Genomic DNA, 18,424 nt, shown 5'->3' with positions numbered 1-18,424 from the left:
ATGAGTGAATCAAGCACTCAAGCAGGTGATGAACACAACACTATTCCAACTACAAAGAAATATGATAATAGTAGCAATTCCAAAGAGATGATGATAGTGTACAAGGAATGCCTTAAGAATCATGCAGCATCCCTTGGATCCCACTCCACTGATGGTTGTGGCGAGTTTATGCCCCCCTCCGGTGACCACGACGTTTTTCTGTGTTCAGCATGCAGCTGCCACCGCAACTTCCACCGTAAAGAGGAGGTAGAGGTGGGCAGCAACAATTATACTTATTTACCAAATTGCCACTATCAGTGTAATACTAGTGATATTACCAAAAATCAAGTACAAGAATATCATCTAGATAAGGGTAATGCCTTGAAGGTGAGGCACGGGCCCCACAATAGTCCTAGTCAAAATGTGGGGCCCGCGGCCATGCCATCAGAGTATGATGGGGAACAATTAATGGTAGAAGGGATGAAAATGAGTAAGAAGAGGCATAGGACAAAATTTACAAATGAACAAAAAGAGAAAATGTTGGGATTTGCTCAAAAGACAAATTGGAAGATACAAAGGGTGGATGAAGGATTAGTGCAACAATTTTGCCAAGAGGCTGGGATCAAGAGGAGAGTGCTTAAGATTTGGATGCACAATAACAAGTACCTTTTTGTTAAGAAAGGCAATAACTCTACTCTTAATGATCATGATGCTAGTGATTCCTCTAATAAATTAAACTAGTGAGGCTACTTTAGTTCTTTAATGAGTTTAATCATTCTACTTTCTAACTTAGCTTAGAATTCTTTCTTTTAATTACCATCTAGAATCCTTGTCACTCTTTTTTATATTATTATATTGATGTTTTGTGTATAAATAAGACAGATTAAAATGACTTTGTCGTTTGAGTGACAGAGGGAGTATACGTGCAATGATGCAAGTTATCGGCTTTTCTTCCTTCATAATATCAATTGTTTCAAAATTATACAAGTTAGTGTACGAGTGAGTATAACACATGTTATCAATCTTTACACATTGTTATAGTTCCCAGATAATCATGAATTTTTGAATTCTTGGATGCTCTATTTCAAAATCCTTGAGCCCTAAATATTAAATCTTCGTAAATGCTAACTAATTTAACAGGGGATTGAAAAGTACTGATTCTCAGCTTGTTTATTTCAAAAATTAATATATCATACAAGTATGTGAAATGTGGAGAAAATTGGGGGAAACATGAAAATTTTGGGGAAATTTGACGTATAATCGGAAACACAGGTTATGGAATTCAGTCCAAAAAAAAATCCAAAAATGTAACTTTAATTTGCCATCAGACTTTTTGTTTTGTTTTGTTTTGTTTTGTTTTGTTTTTTTTTTCCCCTTTTGAAAGGAACAAGTAACCATATTCTTTTGAGCAAGTGACCATGTTTTGATATTGATCTATAATGACTTATATTTATAATATTGCATCACAATAGAAACCATCTTTTTACAGCAATAGTTACAGAAAAGATCCTGAGACCAGAGAGGAACTCATTCTTACAAAACCCCTCTGCTCATGGCAAAAATTCCTCACTAAGACAAATTTACCACGATCTCAGCATACACGAAACATAGCTTCTTCTTGCCTATTCTCTTTCGTTTACTACTCATTTACATTTGAAACCGACATCCATGGAAGCTTTTCTGCTTCTGTAAACATGATCGATATCTTGATATAGCTCAAACTATGACAGTATTCACCAATTGCCAATATTACCTTCACCTGCATCTGCTTCACAACTATTGAGAATTTTCGGCATTATCATTTTCCTGTCTAGAAGAATCTGTATAAAACTGGGTTTGATCCCTCATATCTCTAAACATGGAAAAAAAGGAGTTGAGGCTTTCAGAAGGTGCTCCTCCAAGAATCCATAGCAACAAAGAGCTAAAGGAATTCATATTTCCCGGGTTTTGACCAGCTTCTGGTTGCCGAAGGTCATGTTCAGGGATTGGAAGAGGTTCTTCCCCCATATTTTCATTTTGCTGATTTGCATTTTCCAATTGTTCTTGAAGCCCGGGAACTGCTGCCTGCGCATGAGGCGGCATTGGAACATTACCACCAGGCCTAAGCACTGAGACCCCAGGACCAGAAGCATCCTCCATATTGGCTGGGCCAGGATTTCTTGTATTCAACCGGGTGATGTGCAGTGTAGAGGCAAACAGAGTAGAGGAGGTTATGTGGAAATCTGGGTGCTGCTGCATATGTGAACGACGGCTTTGCAAAAACCTTTGTAAAGCAGGGACCTGAATTTAAAAGAATAAATATATTTATATATAACTAAATCCAAGTATGGAAGTAAGAAGCATCTACAAATGCAAGAGACCAGAAATTAGGAGGCATATAACAATATAAGCATAGCAGATTGAAATTAAGCCTAAACCCCAAGCGCATACAGCCATATTGCTGCATGAATACACATTAGTACAACACACACACCTATGAATTTGTTAAAAATTTAGTTGCTCCCTTCAACCTATCTGGTATTTTATGGCACGTGCATTCAATGTGTAGTTCTCAAAATTTGGCTCTGAAGCCCAATCACCCACTTTTTCACTCTACTTTTTGTCAGACGTTAACTCTTTTAAAGAACGGTTAGAGTAGTTAAGAGAGACAAGCACATAACTATGACAAAGAGCAGTAAATTAGGGTTTCAAAGATTATTATGCCATCATGTTCACATATTTGCTCTAGGCTCCAGAAGGCATCATAAATTATTTACCTCAAAATTGTTCCAGAAATACAGGATAAGATGCATCATAAATGCTGCAGTAGTAGATAAGGCCAAGTATGAAAAACCTGCAAGAAACAAGAGTGCATTAAACAAAACTAGAGATAGCTGATATGGGAAAATTAATAAGTATATAGAGGTTATCATACCATATGCATATGAGAAGAAGTAAATGTGGAACGCCAAGAAATAGAGTAAGAAAAACCGTGGAAAGAACTTCATTGATATTGGCGTACGAACACTACAAAAGCCCAAAAAAAGTTCAGATGGTTAAGGTCACAGAATAAAGTAAAGAAAAATACAAGTGATAGAGCATATGAATTCCTGAAAATTTGCTACGAGGGAAGGACAAAGACTGGTAGCAAACAACATTAGACTTACCTAATAAGGGTAAAAAGCTCGCACAGCCATACCAATATCAACACCATGAAAGCCAGTAATTGGTCATCATAAAATTCAAACAGAAAAAATAAGATGCCTATCATGATCTGCAATGTAATGTTAAATGAAATCCATCAGCAGCAAATAGAAATGAACATATTCAAGGATTGAGAATTCTATGTACATTATAATAAGCAGCATCCTTACAGGCACAAAGACAAGCGACTCAACGACATGAACAAATATCAGCTGGAATGTTGGAAGTCGATGACGCGCATGGTGTTGAAGCTGCACTGCATTCATATTGGAGAAAAAATGTTAAGTGATTGTTACCTGTCAGTCATGCCTAAGGGCCTTAAATAAGGAAAGAGCCAAAAGTACAGTAGTGGAAATTTTGAACCCAAAGTTTTAAAATTTCTAGTCAATCTAGCATCAAGATTTCTAGTCAATCTTCAAATAGGCTCAATATAATATCTGGACTCTGGTGAAGGAACCGAACAGAATTACACATCTAAGCAACTGATCTCTCAACCCTTTTTTCCTCCTTTGTTCGTTTTCTTCTCACTCTTACCCACCATCAAGCATCAATTCAAATAACCAAAAGGCAATTTGATTGTCTCTACATCATCAATGTCCAGACTTCCAGACCTTATTAACTGCTGCAGTTTTACATTGTTAAAGGTCATCTTTTCTTCCTATCTTCAAGCATCATAACCATGGTGAAGCCATTGTCACATACTTCAACCGGCAACCATCAATTTTACTACATTCTACAGCTCCCATTCATGTCTTGAAGACCAAGTCCCATCTCATATAGAACCCCACCCTCTCCCTTTACCTCCCCCCTCTGCATGTAATTATATGGATAGTGCTAACAAACTGCAGACTGGAGGATCAGGCAAGGGTCCAGCCATATAATATAGACGCAATTATGACAAAAGTAGTTCATTTACAGGTAACATGGCTTTTAAAAGAAATAGATCTCAAGATCAGCAAGCTTCCAGAATCAACAATGAGCCATATGCCAGTATTTGATGTACACATCTTGCTAAATGTATATGAAGTTGAAAGGAAACCAACCTGTAAATTTGAGCATGCGAGTTTGTGTCTCTCTCAATGTAAATGAAACTGACATGGTCGTTGTGAAGAAAACAAAGAGTGACATCATAAGCACCCCACACTTAGTTACCAGATAATCTGCATAGAAACAAAATAAGGCATATGAACCAACAGATATTCAGTAGAACAACAAAACTACGATCACAAAATATATATCAGGATCAACATAATTGATGTAACCAAGCTATTAGGTGTTCTCTAGGATTTAGGAGAAAATAGATCAAGACCAGACTTTGATTATTACAGAAGACAAACCTCCAAAAGTAGCAGAGCTTTTTGACGGTTCATGGGCATAACTGAGGTTGTAAAACTCCTTTGTCTGATAGTTATATAGGTATCCTGCAGAGAGATTAGCATGTAAAGACTTCTGCTAAGAACACTACAAACTGTGAGAAAAGTAATGTGCCAGTTGATACTACGAGCACCATTCAAATCATGCTCATACCCCATACCCTTTAGGACGAGTATTAGTTATTAATTGGCATGGATGTGAAATTAATTTTTACCTACATATGCCACATCCTGAAAACAACCTAGCAAGATTCCATCATTTGCGAGATCCAGATGTAGGTGATTTTACTGTCACAAGTTTACAACTTGATACTAGTGGAGACTGGAGAGGCTGCCTCAAGATATTCACAGCTAAAACATGAGCTCTATGCCCAAATAATAGTCCTTTAAAATTGTGCATAGGTATTAAGGAGGAATTACTTATTGCATTGTTATAGAAATCTGAACAGTTACATAACATCGGTATTGTATATTGAGTTCTACCTTGTCCAGGAGCATCTAGCAAACTGTTCATCAGAATAGTGTCATATCCCACCACTCTATTTATGAGAAGTTGTTGCCACCTGAAAAGGTAGTATTTGGTAAAGCCAGGTGAGCACAATATAGCAATAGATTTGAGCATAAAAATCAAGAAAAGGGAGGGAGGGGGGGGGGGGGGGGGTGCAAGGAGACGGAGGGAAAAAAAAGAGATAAAACAAATTTTTATCACCCTGGTTTTGAAGCCCAAGGTCCAATAAAATTCAAAGTCATAGCATATTAGCAGTTTAGTCACATGAAACAGTATACAGGTAAATTTTCAAGTAATAATAATTTTGATACAATTAATCCACTGTTGCTCATTATGTCAATTGAGTAGGGGTACATAGGCCTCAGCACTCAATGAGTCAATGGGGCAGAGAACTTAGGATTTGAAGCAAATAAAAAATTAATAAAACAGAACAAGAGTAAGGAGAATAAAGAAGCTATGAAAAAGATAGAATAGTAATCACCTGTTACCAAAGCAGGGATGCCGAGCAGATATGCTTATGTTAGCAGTCCAAATGTTATGACGAGATTTAGCTTCTTCAGGAAGCAAGAAATACCCCTAAAGATAAACAACAGAAAACAAAAATTAGCAACTAAGCTGGCACCACAACTCTTACTACCTGATTTGTTCCAAATTTATAATACAACGGAGAGTGCATAAGAAGACGAAACAGAACTCACCTTTTCCATAGTATAGAGATATGACGGTTCAAATGCTTTGATTTTCCTCTCAAGCCACTGCACTGAGAAGGTTAGAGTAACTTAGAAATTTAACAAACAGGAATTATCTTCTTTATAAGAAACAAGTCAATTTGTTAAGAGCCTAGTATTTTATTTCTCTAACCCCTAAGATTCCATATAATGCTACTGTAAGGGAAATTGACCAGCAACACATGACAAACACATGTATAAGATGATACACCCACCGTTTCATGTGTCATTTTCGCCTTTTGAAGTCTAACTTTGGCAGCTAATTGCTCAAGAACTATATAGATTACAAAAAAGTACGTTTATTAAATGTATTGGAGCATTTATACTTAAAATATTGAATGGTATTATCCTTATATACTTCCATAAACAACATGGAGTAATAACTTCTACAAATAAATTTCGTGAGGAAAATAATGAGCAATTAGAAATAGAGCATTGATTTGACAAGAAAACTAATTCCTAAAGTACATTTTCAACATAAAACTAAAATTCTACAATTTAATTCCAATCAATAAGAAGGAATCAACACTAATGATGCGTTCTTTAAGATGGCTTTCTCTGTGTTAAATTGAAGTGGCTAATACAGCTATTCTGTTTTTCCAAACATTTAACTCAAGAAGACAAACCATATAAAAGATATTACTTCAACTCTCACAAATACTCAACCTCTAAATGCATTCACTTTCAATCGATAGCGTTCAGCATTTTCAACTTACTTACCTAGGATAACGTTATGTAGCTCCCAATATAAGTAATGAAAACATAAAAAGACTCCCTTCTTGAAACATGTCTATAATCTCTATACAAGTGCTTATTTCTGAAAGGGGATTAAGGAACAACACCTTCCAGGAGTCCTCTTATGCGTGATATATTCTATGCATTTGAGGGGATGATCTTATTGTTTTCAACCTTCAAATACTATATGGGAGACACACTATTGGTGTGTTATATATCAGATAATGAGGAGAAAAAGGAAAAAAAAAAAAAAAGTTCTCTAAGGCTTCACATCAGTACATCACATCTCTGCCTTCCCATTATACATCGAATGTTTTTAAGTCAAATGACTGAAAAAAACTATTATCCATACAAATTAAAATTGAATTGGCAATTTCAGCTGAAGTAAAAATCAATCTACCTGCAAGCAAATTGAGCCTATCCAAGTGCAAAATATGCAGCCACTTAGGAATGTCAAGATTCAAGCGAATACCTGCAATGTTCTGTACTTGAAATCCAATTCAGCGACATAAAAAAAAAAAGCTTAACTCAAAACAGAACAGCACACAAACATTTAAAGGAAACTGAAATACATAATTACAGGAAGAGTACAGAACAAGACCATCAACCATATATGTGCCATAGAACTGAACGAAATATGAAAATATGACTACAAGAAAATATAAATTATGGTTTGATCTATTCAATGGATTTTTTTTTTTCCTTTTTATTATCAAAATACATGATATGTACATTATACGCTGTCTACATTTTACTTGTATAATTGTATGTATAGAACTGGAAACATTGAGCTATAAGGTTATACACATAACAACGGAATACAAACTTGAGGAGTCTAATAAATAATAAGGAATCAATGCAATCAAGCAATAGGTATAGAAATACATTCAGCAATTGCTCACTGAAAAAAAAAAAAAAAAAAAAAAGCTAGATATATGAAATTGTCAAATACTTGTAGAAATTTTCCAGCTCCAGAGAAAAAAAAAATTATATTTTAAAAGTCCTCAGTCATAAATTTGCATGGCAAAGGTGGATGAAGCTTTCATTTAAATGTTCATACAATCAAACATATAGCATGAGATTTTTGACCTTATTATCAGCGCTTCAGATTATCAAACATGACTTCATCAAAATTCGATGAAATGGCATATGAAGTATGTCACACCTCACAAATTTTCATTACCATCATATGGAGCTTTTAGGTCATATGCTAATGTTACAAGAAAAAGATTCACAGGAACCAACTGAAATAAAACTCCAGGTAACATTTAAAGAAGCAATATATAGCACCAGCAGAATTCACCAAACACATACCCAAAGAGTTCCCAACAAACGTGTTCCGTGTTTCCAGATAAATGTTAGACGTCTGTGCCACTTTCTGAAAAAGTGTAAGATGACTGCTCTTGCAGATTGTTTTGAAAACATGGAAAAGGTCTCAGATGGCTCCTCTCTTTCAACTCTACCATCATTGGCAGCTAACTTTGAGCCCCTCCCATCAACGATAGTTTCTGGCTGTGTTTCAGAGTATTCATAATAATTTTTCCAAAACTTGAAGTTCAATTTTCCCCTCCTAGCACCAGAAGTAATCCAACCAAACCAGTAGTTCACGGCAAACAAGTTAAACTCGTCGTCATGGGCATCTGGCTCTCTAGGTCTAGGTTCATCAACAAGAATTCGTCCAGGAGATATATGTTCAAAATTAGGTTCAGAATCTTTTTGAATTAGCAGGTCAATTCCAGTAATCTGCATCACCAGTTTGAGCATACATCACAAGGGCATAAGCAAACTGCCAACATATCAAAGAAATGGCTTTTTTTAATTAAGTTGTATACCATAAAATACCAATATCTATTACCTTGACGAAAATAAGCTGTGCTTCTGTTGTTTGCACTCCAGAGAGTTCACTGGAACAGCCCGGCTGCATAATTTTAAACTCAAAAGTCAAAGACATACAAGATCAAGAATACCAGTAGATCTTGATTCAAACTCGGTAATAAGGATGTATTCCTATCGTACTGAACAACTTAAAGCACCAAAATAGAACTTTGATCCAGCACATTCAGGTTCGGCTGTTTCCTTGATCAAATCAGCAAAGACATACAATAGTATCATCTTTTCTTAATCCTATATGTATAAGCTACTGCTGCACAACAGATGCCTCAAGAACCTGTCTATTTCATAACTACTCCCTCTCCGAACATGATCAACCAAATTTAATTTGAAAAGTCTCGAAATAATAGGCCACTTTCTAGCTTTAGTACGCTACAATTCGAGTTCAACAACGAAGAACAGTCATAGTATTCTCACTCACTTAATTCCAAGAAAATAACTCCTGATCAAATGTGGCATATTATCTAGGTACGGTCCGCCGGTCCGGACGGATGAAGTATATCATAGTATATCATTCCAACACAAGGTGAATTGACTTCAACAAGCAAAGAAATACTTAATTGTATCGTTAAATTATGCATTAACTTAAACTGAATTCAATTTCCAGAAATTCAAGATAATAAAAAATCAAACAAAGAATCAGAAAAACAAACTCAGAACACTACTAAATAATTCCTACTTAAAACAACCGATTACAAAAATTCAACAAACAGTTCATATAGTTCAAATTTAATCAAATTTGGAAATTAAATTGAGCTTAAAGATGAAGAAATTTGCCAACCTGCTGAACAAAATTGGCGTGCATAACAACAAGAATAGCGAACAAAGTAATAGCGGTGAAGAGATAAAAGTATTCAAGAGCAGTTCGAATTCTAAGCGTAATCATCTGCGAAAACCTCTCCTGAACCCTAATAAACGTTTGTTCAGGATCCATTTTACAGAAAATTCAATCAATTTTTCCCCAAATTGTTGCTCAATTATGAGCTAGGGTTAGCATCAATCGGAGGAAGGTTGTAGCCCTAAAATCATCGGAAGATGAAGGTTGATTTGTGATCAACAATGGAGGAGAGAGAAAATTGAGGAGGAAAATTGGGAGAGAATCAAGGGGTTTTAAAAAAAAAAATTAAAAAAAAAAAAAGGAAAAAGAATCTGAGAGTTGAGAAATCAGAAGAGAATGAAAGAGAGGAAAAAGAGGGGAAGTCTGACCTCGGAATGTTGATTGCGTGGCGGGTAAGCCCACGAATTGCACGAGATTACAATTTCAGATTGTGTTTCAAAAAAAATAAAAATAAAAAAATTCAGATTGACCATAAATTATTTTTATTCCGTAATACTGTAATAAAATATTCCGTAATAGGTAATACAGAGTAATAAAATATCGTTTGTTCTTTACCTATTACAAATTCTTCTGTCAATACTAGCTGTGTTTATCGTTAAGCAAATCAATCAATCTTTAAATTTGTAAAGGAAATGTAGCTAACCACATATAAAAGTTACTCCTAATGTTAAACTATTACTCCGTAGTATTTTACTTTTTAAAAAATACGAAGTATGATAATTGTATAATAATAGAGTCATAGAGCCATAGAGGTTTAATGGTTTGGAAACTTGTTATTAAAAGTTTAAAGAAATACATTTTTATTTATACATGGATTGTTTTCGTGATTTTTTTTTTAAAAAAAAATTGATGTCTTGTTACAAATTTAATAAAATTGTTTTCTAAAGTTAAATTCACAATCAAGGCATTTAAACCGTTACCTCAAATATTGCAATAAAAAAAATTGATAGAGCGCTATTGATACTTGCACAATACACGTCATTCTTTCATTAACATGCTCTTTGAAAAAGTGATTAGCAAAAAAAAAAAAAAAAAAAAAAACAAAACATTACCTCTTATCATAATTAAACTTAATTTAATTAAAATTTTAGTTACTTTATCTAATATTCACACCCCAAAAAAAAAAAAAAAAAAACCTGTCAAATGGGGTATGGTATATAACAATAATCACACTTTACAGTTGCCCAAATTGTATTTTATAGCGTGTTGTTTACATAAGCTTGATTTGTTTACTAAGCTTCAATGACAGAACATGCCCAACCTTACAGATGACAGTATATGTTAGACAACTTTGTACCAGATAGAGAAAAATCTGCACTGGTCATTGAAAATTGACTAAGCTATAATACATCTGAAAATGAAATGTGAGAATTGAGTACTACACATTACGAAATAGACTTAGTTGCCTAGTTGGGGGTGGTAAACTTGTAGGAGGAATACGATAGGGTACCGAGGCTCCAGGTGCGGTGTATGAGCTCCGCTTTCGTATTTTCTCCAGCAGCACCCATGGCTACATGCAGTGGGTAAAAATGATCAGGCGTTGGATGCGCTGTTGTTGCATAAGGCGCCTTTTGTAAGTAGTTATTCACCTCTTCATGCCTGGATGTATTATTAAAGGAGCTAGGTAAAATCATGAACAGGATCATGCAATGTGCAAAACTTGCCAAATGAGGTATGAATGTGCAAAAATACTCTCTAATATGTTCGAAATTAACTGTCACACTATTCTAACCCTGTATAATTAAGCTATGAAATAATTTTATATAGGATATCTTTTTCAAAATGGACCATTCCTGGCTTCTTGCACGTATTGTCTCAATCAACGAAGATGAACTATTAATTTGAAATCAAGTTTGGATCAATGCAAGCTTTGCTAACTCAAGCTAGTCATCTCATATCTTTATTAATAAATCAAAACTTTTATATCAAAATTTACCTTTCATTGAGCAAAGCTTCTTCAAGCCACTTATCAAATTCGCCGGCCCATGGAATGACTTCTTGATCTTTAGCATCCCACCTTAGGTCACTCAAGTTATGTACGGTGGTTCCAGAACCAATGATGAGAACACCTTCCTCCTTAAGAGGAGCCAATGCTCGGCCCAAGTTATAGTGGTATGTAGCATCCTTGTTCATTTGAATTGAGAGCTGACAAACAGGGATGTTAGCTTCAGGGTACATGAGCATCAGAGGCACCCACGCACCATGATCAAGCCCTCGTTCCTTGTCTATGTGCACGCGATTGATTCCAGAGGTTGTTAGAAGCTCTTGCACTCGCTTTGCCAAATCTGGAGCCCCAGGAGCAGGATACTTGAGCTGTAATGTGAATGAACCCGTAAGGAATAAGGATGTTGATGTTATTAACACTAGCATAATGCCTTTCATTATTTTCGTAAGGACAAAATTCCAATTCACACGACATTATTTATATTATAAATTGCGTAGTATGTATACTTACATAATAATCGAATTACAAATTAATGTAGGTACGTAGTTGTACTATATAAAATCCGATAGATCCAATTGCTTATATTTGAATAGCAATTGGGTGAATGTTACACCGCAAAGTCATAAGTCTTATCAAATTAAATCTCACCAAATTAAACTAACCCTTGTATGAGTGTGTTCTAAACAAACCAAAACAATAACTTTTGGAGAAGGGTACGTACTTGTAATTGTATTATTGGAACAAGGAAAGAAGATAAACATTCCAGCCAATATTATTATTTAAGGGGTAATGATGTACTAAACTGCATATAAACATTTCCCTATTTTTTTTTTTTTAAAAAAAAAAAAAAACATTTTTAATATAAATCATGTAAGATTATTTCAAGCTACTAGTTTCTAGATACATTGTAATAGTTTGTTCATTAAACGAGTCTTACGAGTTATGACAAGTAGTCAACAACTACTATAGAAAGTTGATGAATTGATCTTGAACTTAATTGAATATGACTTAAATTACTAGCTTAATTAATTGAATTATAATGGAGCTGAGCAAAGAAATCTGAAATTTTGAAATATATGTCTAATGAACTATATAATGCTTACTAGTCCAAAACTTCTAAAAGTTACAAGTTAGGCTTTGTTTGGTTCAATATTACTATATTAGTAAAGGAAATAATAAAGAAAAGGAAGAGAAGGGAAATCAAAGGAAGATAAAAAAAAGAAAAGAAATTGTATCATCTAATGTTTGGTTTATTTATATTAGTAAAGGAAGGGAAAAGAAAAGAATCGATTGCTTGATATATTTAATTTCTTTCTTTTCTCTCAAATTCCTCCAGTTTTGCGAAGAAATAAAATTAAAGGGAAGATTTTGTGAAGGGAGTTTTTTTTCCATTTCCCTTCATTTCCTATCAAATTTCATTTAAATTTTAAATCCAAACATAGGAAGCCATATTTTTCTTTTCTTTTCCAAAAAAAATAGCGAGTTCGTTTCAGGAGAGAAAGTACCTTATAGAGATCAAGAGGAGCAGGAAAGCCATCAAAATCATAGATGGTATCACAAACATCAACAGCATTAACAGTAGGTTCATTAGTGTCCCAGTGAGCAGAAACGATAAGGATAAATTTGGGATTTTGATCAAAGATTTTGTGTCTCCAACTCTTTAAAAAATGCTTGAGAGGTAGTGAATCCTCGATAGGAAGCGTCGGTGGTCCATGAGATAAGTAAAACGTCTGCTTTATTTTTTCAGCGCTTACTGTTGTCATTTTTTTTTTTTTTTTTTTTGCCGAATTTAAAATAGAAAGGTTGGAGAATTTTGGATTTGGTTGAAAATCATGAGATATAATATGAAGAAGATGATAATTACATAACATACGAAGTATATATGAGCTCACCTTTTGATATTATAGATTTTTTAACTCTTGTTAGTATAGCACTATTGCTTGTTCATTAGACAATCTCCTAGGAAGGAATATTGCCAGCTACAAATTAGGAGTCAACGGATTATAAACTAAGAAATAATTAAGGCTCGTAACTAATTTACAATATTACAATATACGTAGTAATTAACAATACGGGTATAGAACTTGCAAAGTAAAATAGTGACGAAGAAGTTAATATGGGTTATTATGAGATAACTAGTTATTGGCGCGGGCGATGCCCCGTTTCATTATAATTTTATAAGTTTGATAAAAACTAAATTTATAAGGTTAATATTTAACAATCTTTATAATTAAGGGCCTGTTCACTTCAGCTTATTTTTAGTTCAGTTCAGTTCAGCTCATAATTTCCTTCACTTAGCTCATAAAATATTCAGTTTAGTTTAGTTTAGTTCAGTTCAGCTCCAAGTTCAGTTCAATTCAGTAAATGTCAACAGACCTCTAAGTGAATAAATATAAAACAATAACTATTTAATTGCATTGATATACATAGGATATATCAAATTTTTATGTTGTATTTGTATACAAATAAAATATCAAAATACTCACCTACAAAACTTGTTCCAAGAGGCCAGGGTAAGTGAATCGTTTCCAACAATTATAATTTGTGGCTAATTACTCATTAATTACTCACCCATTCATTATTCAGTTGTAGAATTCCAATTGATTCACAATTGATCATCGAGTACAATCTTTACAAATTGCTCCAATTCAAGCAATTCAATAATGATATAATATAATTATTCATTAAGACAAATAATTAAGACCATTATAAATAATGTCGGTTACAAACTTTGAATTGGAAGAAAAAACTTTTTTTTTTTTTTTACTAATAATTGAAACATCATTAACATGAATTGCTTATGTGGCAAGTTTATATGTTACAAAAAATGATGTGGCGAAATAAAACAAAAAAATTGACACTCCTTACCTTGGAGTTTTAATAATAATATAGATTATTGTTATTATTTTATCAATTTTATAGGTATCGATGCGTTTCATGTGGAATGACATTGCCAAATTGCTACACAATTTAACTACTCCCACAATCCTCCAATTACATATTTACATATATATTGAAGCCAATTTAATAACCTTTTCGTTTGATCATAAAGTTTTTTTTTTTTTTTTTTTTTTTAGCAAATAAATAAGTTTATAATCAAAGTAAGAGAAGGTTTTGTGTGAGACCGTTTCACGTGAGTCCGTCCGAATTATAATGCACACACCCATCCCCTCCCATTTCATAGTCATCTCCGGCATCTCGACCACCAACACCACCACCTTCGCCCCCATCGTTTCATGCCCTTTTCCGTCATCAAGAAAACCCAACAACCCAAATTCAAACCCAAACAACCCATCAATGAAAGACACGAATTCCTACCTCTAAGGCTCAGTTCTTTGCGGGAAATAACCAAGGATATTCTCAGTGTTGTTACGTCGCTTCTCAGTTTTTCATTCCCTTCTCTTTTGTTGCTGGGCTAAAAATTTGTTCATTTCAAGTCTCGAGGCTTGTTGTTGGAGTACTAATTTGTCTTTTGAAATTACTGTTGCTTTATATTTGCATCATGTTTGAGGGCTACTGTATGTATAATGTTATACAAGTACTTAGTTTACTGGGATGATTTTAATTTGTGTGGTGATTATGTATATTGTCATTGAAATTGGTGTGGTAATGGGTTCCATTAGCTGTTTTTTTCCTTCCTGCAAATTTGATCTCGGGTTCCGTGCTCCGTGCTCATTTCTAGTTTTGTTCTCCAGCTATTGTTTTCATCTTTTTAGTATGATCAATATTGTCTAATATCTGATACTTATATATCAATATATATTTGACTATTATAATGTAATTTCTAACACATTTAATCTAATACCTCATAAATATAATCTAATTTCTATTACAATCTAAAATCTAATTATTATAATCTAATATCTGACTATTATAATCTAATTTCTGACAATTAAAACCCGAAAAAAACATTAAGTAATTTTTTTTTTTAATCAGATTTAAGATTTTGTTGGTCAGGAATAAGTTAATTTTCGTCAGGAATTAGATTTTTTTTTTTTTTGAAAACGGAATTAGATATTTTTAGTCATGAATAAAAATCATTTTAGTCAGGAATTAGATATTTTTCTGTTTCATAATCGGACTCACGTGAGTCTGTTCTACACAATACTTTTACTTAAAGTAATTGATAAACGCGGGTCTGGGCTGCACCCACAAACTAAGAGAGAGTTCACTTCACAAGATCAAAGGAGGTTCCATCCCAAAACCATATGGCAATCGGAGGAGTAGCCCCTTAGCCTTATAAAGTGATTAACTCTCTCATCTTAAACCAATGTAGGACAATAACATGTGGTGATACACTTTAACAATAATCTAATACTCGTTTAAGTTTTAATTTTAAAATGTCATTCCTGGCTGAATGTATGTCATTTCTAGCTTACTCTCTCCGTATTTTTAATAAGTGTTACACTTTGACCAGCACATAATTTTAGGTAATTTAATTGACTTAGATAAAATAAGATGTAAGTGGGGTGATTGAAGTATTATAAAATTGTAAAAGAAAGATAGCGGGGTTAATAGTTTATTAAAAAGTACCCCTTCAAAAAAAAAAAGTTTATTAAAAAGTAATGAATGTTAGAGGAAAGATATAATAAAAAAATTAGTAATGGGTTTAGGTGAGGATCATGAGAGGAGAGAGATATAATATTTAAATGCATTTTTTTGTCAAAAAAAAAGAAGTGTAACACTTATTAAAACACGGAAGGAGTAATTAGGCCCTGTTCACTTCACCTTACAAAATTAATATTAAGTGAAAATAATTTCAGTTCAATAAAAAATAAATTCAGTTTATTAATATTCAGTTTTCTAAAGAATAATTATAATAGAAAATTAGTAAAAATAATTTCAGTTCAACAAAAATAATTTCAATTCAGTAAAATTAATTTAAATTCAGTAAAAATAATTTAAGTTCAGCATATATAATTTGTCTCAGTGAAAATAATTTCAATTCAGCAAAAATAAGGTGAAGTGAACGGAGCCTTAGTGTATTGTGCGATGAATTACACGGAGTACTGCGTATTTACCTACAAAAATTTGTGGTCAAGTTGATCTTGATATTAATATAATCTCATATTAACATGGTTACTATGAGATTATATTAATATCAAGATCAACTTGACCACAACTTAACATGGTTACTATGTTATCATGTTATTCATGTAGTAAAAAAAAAAATGACTTCTCTCTCTAGCTTTCTTTTTCTCTCTCGAGGGTCATCAAGGAATTCCCTCCTTGCTTAAGCAAGGTGGCCTTGGGAACTTTAGTTAGAGTTTTAGATTGCTTTCTCCTCAAATTGTTTTTCTTTTTACAGGTATTCAGTGTTCGAGTTCTCTTTAGCCCTGTCCTGTTCTCTCCTTCTCTTTCTTAGTTTATTTTTTGGTTAGCAAGTTTTAATTTCCTTCTCCATGGATGATGCTTCTAACAACAACATCTCTTCCAATGATCACTCTTTGTTAACTATCTCAACCATGCAAGTTGACTCAGCTGATCCTGATGGTAATATAGTTACCAATCCGGAAATTGTTCGTATTATGGATACCAATATGGTTGATCATAATGTTAACACAGAATAAACTATTTTGCCTATTGAGCATGAAAAAAACAAGTCTTTCAGACAAGCTGTTCAAGCTTCATCACAGTGGTTCTCAGAGGCTAGGAAAATTGTCATCACTTCTACTGAATGGGAAGATGATGTTTTTACTTCTCCAGATCCATCTAAGGGTGTGTCTTTTCCAAAGGAAACTTTGGAAAAACTGAGACAACCATGGAAGTTAACTCTAATGGGAAAATGCTTGGGTATTTCAATTCGACCATCTTTTATAACACAACGTGTTAGGGCTATGTGGAGGCCTAAAGGTACTCTAGAAGTTATTGACCTTGGTAAGGATGTCTACCTCTTTCAGTTCTCAATCATTGATGATTATGAAAGGGCTCTTCTTGGGGGTCCATGGTTTATTCTTGATCACTATTTGATGCTCACAAAGTGGAAGCCAAATTTCAGACCATCCATGAATCCTTTTGACAGGATGACTGTTTGGATTAGATTTCCGGAGTTGCCAGTTGAGTATTATAATAAATAAATGCTCTATTTGAAATTGCTAAATTAGCAGGGAATCCTTTGAGGGTGGATTATGCTACAGATCATTTAACCAGAGCAAGGTATGCAAGAGTTTGCCTTGATATTGATCTCACTGCTTCCTTAGTTACTAGTGTTTGGGTGGGTAACTCTTGGCAAGCAATAGAGTATGAAAACATCCAATGTATGTTTTCTATGTGGAAAAATTGGTCATAGCAAAGAAAAATGCACCCAACAAAAAGGTGAGATTGAAAGTATTAGCAACAATAATAGAGGAAAAAATATTATAATAAACCCTTTACCAAATATCAATGAGGTTAGTGTGGATACTCCATCAACTTCCAACACCCAGGTTTCAAGGGTCAATGCTTCCCACTCAAATTCTGAATATGGTCCATGGACTATAGTTTCCAACAAAAGAAAGAATTTGCAAAATAAAACCCAACAAAAGAAAAACAACTTACCTCAAACTCTAATTTCAAAGCCCAAACAAATTTCACAGCCCATCCAACCCTCTAAGCCCAATTCTACCTCTAAAAAAAAATAATGTTTCTACACCCAAAGAAATTCAACCCTCAGCAACAAAAAACTCCTTTGCTGTTTTGGATCCCACCACCAATTTTCCACCCAATAAAATTTTAGATAATATTTTAATGAGGGGCAATGATGAGAATAATCTTGGAAAAGATTCAGAAAATCACAAAACTTCTTCTATCAACTTACCTTCTACACACGCTTCCCCTTCATCTCCTTCCTCCCTCTCAAAAGACACTTTTTGCCATTTGGCAATGAACAACTCGGCATCAACAATGGCAAACCATGCAAACCCTTCCAATTCTCCTATTTTAAACCCAATTTTGAGCAATACAAACTCAGAGAACATTTCAAACACAGAAACAAACACCCCCAATGGAGAAGAACAAATCCAAGTTAACCCCAATTCGCCCTCCGCGGCGATCGATAAGCATCAATCGAAACACACCACCGCGACAACAACCACAGTCATCACTACACCTCTCAATTCCCGCAGTGACAACCAGCCCCATCCCCCCGATTACTCCGGCACAACCTCTTTCAATGAGGATGCCATTCACTCCATTCCCTCACCCACCTCCCCTGTCGAATCAGTTCCCTTTCAACAACCGAATGACTCCAGCTCAGATCAGGGATTT

General features: G+C 34.1%; 2 protein-coding genes and 1 pseudogene across 4 annotated transcripts; 1 reads left to right on the top strand and 2 right to left on the bottom strand.

Annotated features, from left to right (window-relative positions):
* Positions 1-720, top strand: LOC145606295 (zinc-finger homeodomain protein 4-like). Its single transcript, XM_081662312.1, has one exon. It carries the CDS (start codon positions 1-3, stop codon positions 718-720), a length of 720 nt encoding a protein of 239 aa, XP_081518438.1.
* A 680-nt stretch (positions 721-1,400) lies between these two features.
* Positions 1,401-9,710, bottom strand: LOC145605273 (membralin-like protein At1g60995). Of its 2 annotated transcripts, XM_081661322.1 has the most exons (15): positions 9,178-9,710; positions 8,362-8,424; positions 7,821-8,249; positions 6,907-6,988; positions 5,987-6,045; positions 5,742-5,798; positions 5,525-5,619; positions 5,019-5,098; positions 4,500-4,583; positions 4,206-4,322; positions 3,333-3,418; positions 3,126-3,232; positions 2,894-2,985; positions 2,736-2,812; positions 1,401-2,259 (listed from the first exon to the last, which is right to left on the bottom strand). In XM_081661322.1, the coding sequence occupies exons 1-15, from the start codon at positions 9,328-9,330 to the stop codon at positions 1,756-1,758; spliced, it is 2,085 nt and encodes a 694-aa protein (XP_081517448.1). In that variant the 5' UTR covers positions 9,331-9,710; the 3' UTR covers positions 1,401-1,755. The 2 variants fall into 2 exon arrangements, with proteins under 2 accessions (XP_081517448.1, XP_081517449.1); XM_081661323.1 differs by lacking the exon at positions 5,987-6,045 and having other exon boundaries at positions 5,742-5,803; positions 9,178-9,707.
* A 912-nt stretch (positions 9,711-10,622) lies between these two features.
* On the bottom strand, positions 10,623-12,942 carry LOC145606294 (4,5-DOPA dioxygenase extradiol pseudogene; annotated as a pseudogene). The gene is made up of 3 exons (XR_014105235.1): positions 12,685-12,942; positions 11,171-11,547; positions 10,623-10,833 (listed from the first exon to the last, which is right to left on the bottom strand). The product of XR_014105235.1 is annotated as a 4,5-DOPA dioxygenase extradiol pseudogene (transcript).
* Between the last annotated feature and the right edge of the window lie 5,482 nt (positions 12,943-18,424).

The sequence above is a fragment of the Chenopodium album genome, chromosome 22 (assembly GCF_948465745.1).
Source record: "Chenopodium album chromosome 22, dcCheAlbu1.1, whole genome shotgun sequence".
In the NCBI taxonomy this organism is placed as follows: domain Eukaryota; kingdom Viridiplantae; phylum Streptophyta; class Magnoliopsida; order Caryophyllales; family Amaranthaceae; genus Chenopodium; species Chenopodium album.
The sequence above is the reverse complement of the archived record's forward strand: the minus strand, read 5'-3'. Positions and strand labels throughout refer to the sequence as shown.